The 12,181-nt window shown below is 40.5% G+C and overlaps 1 protein-coding gene across 1 annotated transcript in view; it reads left to right on the top strand.

The window, feature by feature from the left end:
• The window catches only part of scfd2 (sec1 family domain containing 2), a 105,436-nt gene extending 93,288 nt beyond the window's left edge, over positions 1-12,148 (top strand). The window contains exons 7-9 of the mRNA XM_003439765.5: positions 491-625; positions 8,357-8,476; positions 11,827-12,148. Coding sequence (XP_003439813.1) covers positions 491-625; positions 8,357-8,476; positions 11,827-11,919 — 348 coding nt within the window. The 3' untranslated portion in view covers positions 11,920-12,148. The remainder of the gene's footprint in view (positions 1-490; positions 626-8,356; positions 8,477-11,826) is intronic.
• The last annotated feature ends 33 nt before the right edge of the window (positions 12,149-12,181 follow it).

Below are 12,181 nucleotides of genomic sequence, written 5' to 3'. Positions count from 1 at the left end.
TGCTAATAATAATTCAGACTGGACATAGAATAGTTGAACTAGTCAGCACGAACTTAAATATTCCTGTCTGAATAATTTTAGTTTCTGGGAATCATGTTAATGGAAAATCACATTCTTCATTTGATTCATCCCTTTATCACCCACATGGTTGGCCAGAGTGCTTTTTTTAGCCACCATGTGGGGTTCTTTACCGCGCAGTTTTAAAAGCTCTTCCTGAATTGACTCATAAGTCAGCAGCCTGTGCAGAGCTTGAACAGGGCTGTTTATAACTTCACTGTCTCACACCCACAGCCATTCACATAATCATGCAGGGGCTAAAAGCCCAGAACAATATGGGCTCCACGAAGACACCAACAGTTCTTCAACCACCAATTTAAACACATGTAGCAATCTGTATATTTGCATAGAGGCTGTTATAAAGAAAAAACTCCACTGTCATTGGAGATGTTAAGCATACTTATTTGTGTGGTTTGATATTTATGCTTTGCAGGCGACCTATCGACCTTTCCTGCGGCAGATTCTAGAGGAAGTCTTTCACCCTGATCGACGTGAATGTCCTGACATCGAGCACATGTCTGGAGGTCTTACAGACCTGTTGAAGACCGGCTTCAGCATGTTCATGAAGGTTAGACATTCCTCACAAACACATATATGCAGCAGAGTCAGCTCTGTCACAGAAGAAATACCTGATTTGAGTTATTTATACTTAAATTGGAAAAACTGTTAGGAAAATGTATGAATGGACGGATAGATAAAAGATTAAATGTGGAAACTTTACAACTGGGTTACATTAGTATACATGGCTCTGGTAACATGCGCATCTCTGAAGGCACCATTTATACTGAAATGTGCATGCGGCGCCTGCATTCCAGTCATTTGGTATACTGTGAAACTGGGATCTACATTGTGATTTTCTAACTGTCAAGACACTGAAAGCCGATGTCAACCCTTTACCATTCACTTTCAAACTAAAGCAATTGATTTCTTTGGTTGCTAAATGACTGCAGTTAAAAAAGAGAAAATTCAGTATTCACAGTGATAAACATGTCGTAACATATTCCTGTGCCAGTTTTTTACCAACATGTTGCTAGCATCATGTTCCAAATAAATAAATCAATTTTTCAGCTTCACCTTTTTATTACGACGTCTTTGTACTTTATTTTTGGTCAAATATAGTTTTAAACAAATTTTCATTTACATCTTATATTGCATTACATTTTTTGGGATATGGCAGATTTCAGAAATCCCACACATAACATGAAATGCTTCTACAAATAGAAGCTGAATGAAATGACTATACAAAAATCAACCCTTTAGAGCAGGGGTGTCGAAGTCCAGGCCTCGAGGGCCGGTGTCCTGCAGGTTTTAGATAACACCCTGGGTGAACACACCTGAATCAAATGAGTAGTTCATTACCAGGCCTCTGGAGAACTACAAGACATGTTGAGGAGGTAATTTAGCCATTTGAATCAGCTGTGTTGGATCAAGGTCACATCCAAAACCTGCAGGACACCGGCCCTCGAGGCCTGGACTTCGACACCTGTGCTTTAGAGGATAAACCGCCAAATTAATACTTTTTGTACACATTTTCAAAAGTGTTTGTGCTGTACTTCAAGTCTGTTATACATATCAACCAAAGATATAACTAGAAAGGGTTTGCTGACTATTTTTCTTGATTCCCAAGAATGAGACATCTTTATTGTATGACTGGTAAAAAGGAGTCACTTTTGGCAGCTCATTTGAAGAAAATCAGAGATTACTGATGAAAAAGCATGAAGCCTTTATAGTCTGTGGAGATGAATATCTTAGAATAGAATTAGAATAGAATTTAACTTTATTGTCATTGGAAATGAGGCACAAGTACAAGGCAACGAAATGCAGTTTGCATCCATCCAGAAAGTGCTTAGCTATAAGATATATTACAAAAATGGGTCTATTATAGGTATGTTACAATGTACACGGTATGAATGTAGGTTATGAATATGCTATAACTATAAGTATGTACAGGCTCTAGTGAGTGTGCAAGCTATGTACAGGCTATGAACAGGATATAAATATGAAACTATACAGAAATATGAACTATACAAGTTGTAAACAGTTGTAGAACTATACTTATTATTGTACAGAATTATACAGTAGTGCAGTTTAGATCCGTGGGATATGTGGCTAATTTCTACAGAGGCTATATAAAGTGCTACTGGTTGCGAGTGGTGGTTCAGTCCATGTTATTATTGTGTGTATGAGGGTACAGTTGTCCATTCGTTTGTTTTTGTCCATTGTGTGTGTGTAGGTGGTTGTGGGTGTATGTATGTTCAGTCCATGAGTTTAATGTGGGTCAGATGTCAGGAGGCAGAGTTCAGGAGTCTGACAGCTGTAGGGAAGAAGCTGTTCCGGAACCTGGTGGTCTTAGTCCGGAGGCTCCTGTAGCGCCTCCCCGAGGGCAGGAGGGTGAAGAGTCCATGTGCTGGGTGACTGGGGTCTTTGATGATTTTCCCAGCTCTTTTAAGACACCGCTTCCTGTAGATGTCATTTATGGCAGGAAGTGGTGCTCCGGCAATGCGCTGGGCGGTTTTCTCGACCCTCTGCAACGCCTTCCGGTCCGAGGCAGAGCAGCTCCCATACCAGACTGTTATACAGTTGGTCAGGATGCTCTCGATGGTGCAGTGGTAGAAGTTCACCAGGATGTCTGAGGACAGGTGGTTCTTCCTCAGTCCTCAGGAAGAAGAGGTGCTGGTGAGCCTCCGCCTCACACGCTCCACAGCCGTCCCTTTAATGTAGATGGGTGGATGTGGGTCAGCATTCCTCCTGTAGTCCACGATGAGCTCTTTGGTCTTCTCGGTGTTGAGCAGCAGGTTGTTGGTGTTGCACCACTCAGCCAGACGATCCACCTCCTCCTTGTAGGCGGCCTCATTGTTGTCATTGATGAGGCCAATTGCCATGGTGTCATCTGCAAACTTAATGATTGCAGATGACTTAAATCTTCATGATATTCCAGTGCCTGTCACCTATGGGTGATTTTTGATCTCTGTTTGGGATCTATATGTGTTTCACTTATTCACTTATTTAAACGGCAACTGTAACGGAATACAGTTACTCATATTTTGTATTTTAAATATGTAATACCGGTACATGTTTTCTGTTACTCCCCAATACTGTGCTTTAATATCAATCTGGATTCTTCACTGCTAGCTTTGTGTTAGCGTAGTGTTTTTGCAGACATTTGCAGAGAGTGAGTGTTGTCCCAGAAGCAGTTGCTTCTAACCTCGAGTGCAGTTTAACTTTAATGTCATGTTATTGTCCTTTTGTGAAATAAAAATAAAAGTAATGATCAACTTAAATCAGTTACTATTCCCAGTGACTTCTGGTGTACCCCAAGGCTCAGTCTTAGGCCCTCTTCTCTTCATAATATACATCCTTCCTCTTGGTACCATTTTCCGCAAATTTGATCTTCACTTTCTCTGTTTTGCTGATGACACCCAGTTATATCTCTCCTACAGGCCTGATTCCTCCCTCCCACCTTCTTCCCTTACAGAATGCCTATCTAATTTAAAATCCTGGTTCAGCTCTAATTTTCTTAAGCCTAATGAGGATAAAACTGAAATCCTTTTTATTCGCACTAAATCCAACCTATTGAAGGCAAATCATTTCTCTCTCACTATTGATAACTCCACAGTTTTCCCTTCACCTCAGGTTAAGAGCCTTGGTGTTGTCCTAGACAGTTCACTATCCTTTAAATCTCACATCAGTAATCTCACCCATTCTGCCTATTTCTGTCTACACAACATTAACAGATTACGTCCTTCTCTTTCCACCTAGTCTATGTCCATTCTTGTCTGTAGTCTCGTTACCTCCCACCTTGACTACTGTAATTCTCTCTTGCACGGTCCCCCCCCCAAAATCCCTCCATAAGCTTCAACTGGTTCAAAACCCGCAATATTACCAGAACCCCATCCTACCAGCACATCATCTCTGTTCTTCAGGAACTTCACTGGCACCCAGTGAAATAATATACAAACTTCTTCTGCTCACCTTCAAGGTCCTTCATAACCTTGCTCCTCCTTACCGTTCTGATCTGTTAAGCATTACCTCTTCTGCCCGCTCACTTCGATCCTCTTCTTCTAACCAGCTTGCTGTGCCTTCTTTCCGCCTCACCACCATGGGAAGCAGAGCTTTTAGCTGCTCTGCTCCCAGGCTGAGGCAAACAATTCTATTGTCAAGTGTCATTGGGTGCCTTAAAAGGCGCTTTATAAATAAAATGTATTATTATTATTATTATTACTATTACTATTTCCGCTATTTTCTATCTAATTCAGTCCAATATACAGGTAATTAAAGAACCACACATAATATCATTGCTTTATATAGAAAAATGTAATGTGATTACAGTAATGGGTAATATTAAAAATCTAGTCTAAGTAATGCCTATTCACTCAACAAACATGATGTGTCAAATAAAAACTCATGCTACTGTGATGGTAAATGAACTGATTCTTATTTAGCTCTATACAACATGCCACATTCACCCAATCACACCCAGTCTCACAAGTACTTTCTCTATACTTAGTGCTTTCTAACTACATTTCTAACTACATTCACACATCTTTCATACGCATCCGAGAGCAACGTGGGGTTAGTATCTTGCCCAAGGATACTTGACATGCAGACTGGAGGAGTCAGGGATCAAACCACCAACCTTCCGATCAGTAGGTGACCTGCTCTACCTCCTGAGCTACAGCTACCCTTATGATAAATGCATAATATGTATTATATGATTTTTTTATTTTATTTTTTAAATATCTGGGATATTTCTAGGATATATCTGGAATAGCAATGGAATTGAAGCTTTTGCAGAAAGATTTGCAGAAAAAACACATCTGAGAACTGAATCTGTAGTCTGCCGTACCCCAACGTTTTTGCCTGGATCTGGTCATAAAGCCTTCAAAATGGATATCCAGCTCACAGTAGAAGCTATGCCAGGTCACTGCTTCAAAGAATCACATTTATTTTAAGGCAGAAAATAATCCTCAGATGACAGCAGCACAGTATGATATCGAGGCTCTTAAAGAGCAAGACCTTAATGGGAACCGAAACAGAAAAGAAAGAAGTAATGCAGTTTGATTTGCAAATTTTAATTGTTAAAAGTTGATAATTGACTTATTCTTTCATTATTCTTTCATTATTTTAGCACTAGTCCGAGTTTTTTTTTTCTAATACTATGCATAATGTACATTTACTGCAGAGTGGATCACTCTCCACAGTCTGATTATCCCACATCTGGGCCTGCTTAAACTGATGATTACCCAGGGGAAGGAATTAGACAAGTTGTGTAACTGTGGCCCGGTTTCACTCAAATTAAGAAACTTGGCTCAAGAACCACCAACTCAGACAGCCTAAACCTATAAAGCTGACCTTGTAGTCTATAGGAGCCCAGTGCACACCCTTTATGCCATAAAACACCTCCTATAAAACTTCTATTTTCAGCCACAGAGCTTACTGTGAACACAGTTTACATTATTAAAACACAGTGGACCCTGCTGTCTGGACCATGACCCGCTGAAAGCCTGTGCAGTGTTGTTTCAAACTGTCATCTTAAACTGTCTGTAACCAAATTATTTGTGTGTCTGGTGTACCATATTTAGTCTTTGTTTAAGCAGAATCCAAGTTGTACAAGCGATCTTGCTGCTGCCCATTTGAGTTAATGCAACCATAGTTCTTGTCTATGACTGACACCAGAGAATCACAGAGTGATTTATCTTGCACAGTTTACAAATGCAAATAGTGCATGGAGGAGAGAAGAAAGTCTGGAGTGGTCAAAACAACAACAATTGTATTTTATAGAACAACGTTGTTGCTTGACTGGCGCATTTCAGCTTGTAGCCTCATCATGGTCATCATCTGATAACCCTGATGACCCTATCGTGTCGGTCAAGCCATAAAGTTGTTCTGTGTGCTACAAGTGTAGTGAAGACTTTACTTCTTCACTTTGTGTAGATTGAAATCTGCTGTTTGTGAGTACCCTGTAGCTACATTTTATCTGAAATCTGAACGGTTTTTGTGATAAAGATAAGGACATCTTTATTGATCCCTGTAGGGGAACTGTTTTTATTTTATTTTACTCAGTTGTATATAGCATTTGTATTCTATTTTTATCTTATTGTATATTTTATTCTATTTTATTCTGCTGTATATAGTATTTTATTTTATTCTATTCTGTACAGTTGTGTACTGTATTTATTCTTATCTTATTTTATTCTAATTTTTCCTTCACAACTTTTGCACTGTCCACTTCCTGCTGTGACAAAACAAATTTCCCACGTGTGGGACTAATAAAGGTTATCTTATCTTATCTTATCTTATCTTAAAAATCATTTAAAGAAACTCATCAGAACAGAAAATCCAAAAGACATAGTAAACTTCTGATTTTCTGCAGTGAAGTTCCGGGCTCGTTTGTAAAGGATTTCCACTATTTCTGCACATCAGATTGCTTCTTTACTTGAATTCTCTAACAAGCAGAATGGATAAACTATCTGATTCTGTTTTGTTCTGGTTTACCTGTTAATGGTTACCAGATGTCAAAGGGGAAATCTTAACCCAGAGAGTCCATCCACACTAATTGACCATAGTGTTGATTAGTTAGTTAGCAGTACAAGTCAAGCTAAGGCATCAGTCACAAAGGCTTAGAGACCACTTGGCAACCGCTTTTCAACCTCTGGTTACTAGACAAAAATGTGTATTGGCCAAGTGGTTGCTGGAGTTGCCCCGTTACAGCTGAATGAAACTGGGTGCAAACAGGATGCTTCACCTCTTTGTGATTTCTTTGGTTGCTAGCAGACTGCTGCAGTCACATGTAGTTTGGATGGATGACACCATCTTGATTCTAACAAATTACTAACCAAGCAGTAGTGAAACTTGAAAAATGTCAGCCTAAAATGGGTTTATATTAGTGCTGTCAGCGTTAATCTCGTTAAAATCTTTCTTGTGTATCTTTCACTGCCTTTCACTGTTCTTGTAACAGTGACAATAAAAAGCTATTCTATTCTATTCTAAAATGATGTTAACCCCATAACCGCATTAATGCGGCAAATCTCCATTAGCGAATTAGCGCATCGACCTGTGCGTGCGGCTGCACGGCGCTAACGCGTTAAAGAGCTAACGGAGATTCGCCGCGTTAATGCGGTTATGGCGTTAACTTCATTTTAGCGAGATTAACGCTGACAGCACTAGTTTATATCCATAGTCCCAAAAAAATTTTTTGCTTAATGATTTTATATAGATTTATAGATTTTTTTCAAATGATTCAGTTGATATTTGCCATGATTCTGTGTTTTGTGCTCATCTTTGTGTTTTTATGGACTGCTTTAAATTGAACTAAACTGAATTTATTTTTTATTTAATAAATTAATAGCTGGTGTCTAGCAAAAGACAGAGGCAGATAATGTTGAGATTCTATTTTTTTAAGAATTCACATTAAACTGTTTGGTGAGTGGCATTTTAGAAAAAGTCCACAGATGATGTCTAAAAGTATGGGGTGTTTTTTTGCCTCAGACACACACTGCACCACATTTCAGCTCACAGCCCCTCCCTCACCATGTGAGGTTCAGATCCAGGGAACACACTAGTGGGGATTTACTTACACATGGGGATGCCATGTCTGCGATGTTTAGAAGTCCCACCAGATCTGCCTAGATGTACAACATACAGCTTGAGCTGAGCAAGTTCCCAAAATTTCCCATGAACACATGTTGAATCATCCCTGACATGCTTTATCCCAGCCTGCTGCTGCTTCACGTGGATAGCCACTCTCTCCTTAGGTCCACCCCCTGCAGCTCTGATTGCTTGGTTAGCATTCACAGGCTCGTCCTGACTGCTGCCCACTGACCAATAGTACAAAGCCATTGCTCACCAACATAAGCACCAGACATGACCTGCTGTTAAAACAGCATTTTAAATGACAGTTAATAATGTGCTAGCACAATTTTTTTTATATCAGTCTGTGAGATGCGCCCTGACACAGGTGATGTGGGACATTTAGGTGTCTGCGTGTTGTGTTGTGTAAGTGTGTGTGTAGAGCTTACATGTCCACGTGTTAGCCATCATGACACCAGTGTGAGGAGACGTCTCCCTCCGAGTGTTGTTAGCAGGTGCACTGTGATCAGTGGCACCACAATATCACAAGAATCCAGCTGAGAGGTGACTCAGCAATAATACATAAGAGATGGCACAGGTGTTAAATAGAAAAGAGATGATATAAAGTGTTCAGTGGACAAAAATACGTTTATCAAAGGAAGGAAAGAAGCAGCATAAACAACTCCAGTGGCCTAAAAATACCTGTCAAAATGTCTCGTCTTAACTCCAGGTGAGCCGTCCACATCCTGGCGACAACCCTCTGCTCTTCCTCTTCATGGTTGGTGGAGTCACACCATCAGAACTTCGTCTCATCAAAGAGATTGTTGCCACACACAGACCGGGGACCCAGGTGAGTCTGTGGCCTGTCGCTGTCAGGTGACGTTGCTCTTTCCCAGCTCTGCTTCCACTCTCATTGAGCTAGTGTGGACATGATGTTGTTCAATAACTGGGGAAAAGTTTTGTTCAAACTATGAACGGCTTCACTGGTAAATTTAAATGAAACACATTATGTTTTAAAGCAGAATTGAGATCCATGCTAGTAAGCTTTACCTGCATGCGGTAACCTCAAGAATGAGCACTGAAATAACTTTTGCCGTTTTCTGTTTTTATTGCAGTCATATCACTTAAAGTGATGCCATACAAAGTGAAACCTAATGTCTGAGCTCCATATTTTGCTTTATGTTGAACTGTTTATAGTAATATACACTGAATGGACACTTTTTAGTGGACGGGTTTGAGATGTTTTAACTTGAAAAGCTAACAAAATACATCAGAATATGGATACACTGTGGCTATAAAGGGATAGACATGGTCAGCAACAAGATAGTCTGCAGGATTTAAATAATTCTCAGTAGGCACTAAAGGGCACAGAGTATACCAAGAAAACATCCCCTACACCACTACACCATTGGATCCATGCTTTCATGATGTTTATTCAAAATTCTGACTGTACCATCCAAATGTTGAACCCTAGTTTCATGTTTTTAACTGACAGAACTGCCACCCGGTGTGTTCTTCTGCTGCTGTGGCGTATCTGCTTCAGCATTCGGCACGTTTAGAGATCCTTTTCTGCACTCTGGCTATTTTCCTCTGACCTTAGGCATCAACCAGCCTTTTTCATGAAGAGAACTGTTGTTCACTGGATATTTTCTCCCTGCCGGATAATTCTCTGTAAACCGTAGAGATGGTTGTATGGGAAAATCGCAGCAGATCAGCAGTTTCTGAAATACTCAGGCCAGCCTGTCTGGCACCAGCAACCATATAATCACCTTTCTTCCCCGTTGTGATGCTTAGTTTGAACTTCAGTAGGTTATCTTGCCCATCTCTGTTTTCCTAAATGCTTTGAGTTGCTGCCATGTAATTGACTGTTTAGATATTTGTGTTAACATAGAGTTGAACAGGTGGGCCTGTTAAAGGAGCTAGTGAGTATATATTATATTATATTATATTATAGCTATCCAAGCTTTGTTACCGTCTCCTGTGACAAAAGCCACTGGTGATATAAAAGATTATTAGATATTTAACATTAACATTAAAAGTATCAAGCAATCCTTAAGTTCCATACTCAGTAGTATCTGCTGAATTTCAAGCAAAGACTGGCTGCATGAGCAAACATGAGTACTGACCTACATAAACAGGTGGCTCAGATCAGGCATAAAGGTGAGCATGTCATCTGATCTTTACACCTTTTAATGCAGTAATTGCATACACAAGATGTTGAGTCTGTCTGCCTGTCTGTGTGTTTGGGTGGTTTGAGTGCTTATTGCATATGCAATCAACACTAACACACAAAACATGCAGATGATGCATTTCCTCTAGATGAGAGGAGTGCAAGAAATACGTGAGGGACATGAGGCTCGTCTTAATAAAAGGCTTCGAGAAGGAGGCCAGAGGCAATGAAAGGCTTGGCAAAGATCAAAGCCCCCCCATCTGTAATCAGAAGAACTGAATAAAGACCAGCTTATATAATAACCTGCAGGGCCACACGCACTCTAACCCTTACACAGAGATGTGCTCACACTTTATGTGTTTGGACCAGACATTCATGAGTATTTACACTGAAAACAAACAGCGAAGTTTTGCTTTTGCACTTGGATGTAATTCTTCTGAAATACAGTCACTCTGCCATCACAAACAGCCGCTGCTGTTCTAGTCAGTTAAGGGCGCAGAGTTAAGTCAACACTGCTGCAAAGAAACAGGGCTTCTCTGTTATACGACATCAGATGAGGACTGCAGAACTATAGGAGTGCATACTTCAGCTAAAGCCGTTCAGCTGTGTGCTTCTGTCATTTTCAAGTTACATTTTTGAAAGCTGCATCTGAATCCAGAGCTGCGTAAGAGAAAACAACCACTGATCCAACATCCATTACACTACCAGACAAAAATTTGGACAGGCGCAAGGTAAAAATTATCAAAAAGCAGATATGGGTTAGTGCAGTAAGCAAAAAGAGAGACCTGAAAATGCCTTATATTGCACACTATTGGCAATCGCTTCATGGGGTTGTCACCCAGAATGGATTTCATTTAACAATGAACCTTATCAGAACTTAGGTCATACACAATACACTCTCCCAATTTGGCAATCTATGTAAGCTGCAAAATGTCCCACCTCTCCCTCTGACGTTTCAGTGCTTCTGCTGCCCTACATCACTACCTCCTGTTTAAACGTGTCCAGCCAGAGCATTATCATTCCCAATGCGTAACATACCGACGATTTGTCATGCCCCTAAGCGTCTCATAGTAACGCAAAAGGTACCCTTCTACGTCCTTATGAAACGCTTGCGGCTTTCTATTCCAGCCCTAACCCCAACCTTAACCTTAGACTCATGCAAACCCACTCTCATGCCCCTGAATGTGTTGGGATGAGAACCTGTTGCTCCACCATCCCAGCATCCACCTGTATCCTCCCAGATGGGGGTTGCTTCATCAATTCCTAACATCTATGTGTGTCTGAGCATAGACACCAGACTTTAACTGTATTCAGCTGTTCTGCTGTCAGTCATTTCAGTTAAAGCGGTTATCATGAGAAAGACCAAGAGGCTGAGTTTATTTCTTATCAGCTTTAAAGATCAACAACTAATGACACCCAAGATTACGTATCAATGACGCATCAATGCTTTCCAGCGTGTGAGTGGTATATGCATCTTATCAGCCTCTGGGAGGAGATTGTGTTTCATGGTCCACCTGCTGTAAAACAGCTTCTCCACAACAACAACAACAACAGTCATCTTAGTCATCACACACACCTCATATCAGCTGAATTTTTAACAGATATGCTGCAAAGTATTAAAGATCCCAAAACACACAGGCTCACAAAGCAGTTTGATACTGTGTTGTTGGTGAAGTGCAATTTTACTGAGGATATTTTACAATCTTATTGAGCTTGTTATTAGCTGAAAAATGTGACAGGCAGCCAAGTGGCCAGCCATCCAAATTCGCCCAAAAGCAGGGAGAGATTTTTAAGTAAAGCCTCACACGTGCTGCACAGCAGCTGGATGCACTTGACATAATTCCTGCATTTTCTATTTCCATCTTTCGCATCCAAACCTGTGCCAAAGTTTACGTGAAAATAAATAAATAACGTTTCTGGATCTTGGATTTCCACCTTGTGAATTTCTGAACATGTGCTTCATTTATAAGTGTCGGCTTACACATGTTGACATCCTTTGACTCTGATGAGTGTGTTGTTCCCCACTCCAGGTGCTCGTTCTCTCCACCAGGTTACTAAGACCGACAGACATCCCCGAGCTGCTCTTCGGCACCCAGAGACTGGTACCTGATATCGGTGTGTAAAAGAAGGATGCCAAACGGAAACGCAGGTGTTAACACGCGGATGAACACATGCACCTCGAACATCTAAACACCGAGGTGTGAAGAGGGCACGAGAAATTAAAATCCCGTGTCAACAGACGACATGCAAATGAAGCAACATTCCTGTCCTGTAAAAAGCCACATCTCTAAGCGTGAGGCGTAAAATTCCATCAAATGTTAATATAAAGCAATAAAGTCACTTTTCAGACACCCATGTGTGATGTCTTTTATTTGCATATATACA

The sequence above is a fragment of the Oreochromis niloticus genome, linkage group LG23 (genome assembly GCF_001858045.2).
Source record: "Oreochromis niloticus isolate F11D_XX linkage group LG23, O_niloticus_UMD_NMBU, whole genome shotgun sequence".
In the NCBI taxonomy this organism is placed as follows: Eukaryota; Metazoa; Chordata; class Actinopteri; order Cichliformes; family Cichlidae; genus Oreochromis; species Oreochromis niloticus.
Note: the sequence above shows the minus strand (reverse complement) of the source record. Positions and strands in the feature narration are given on the sequence as shown.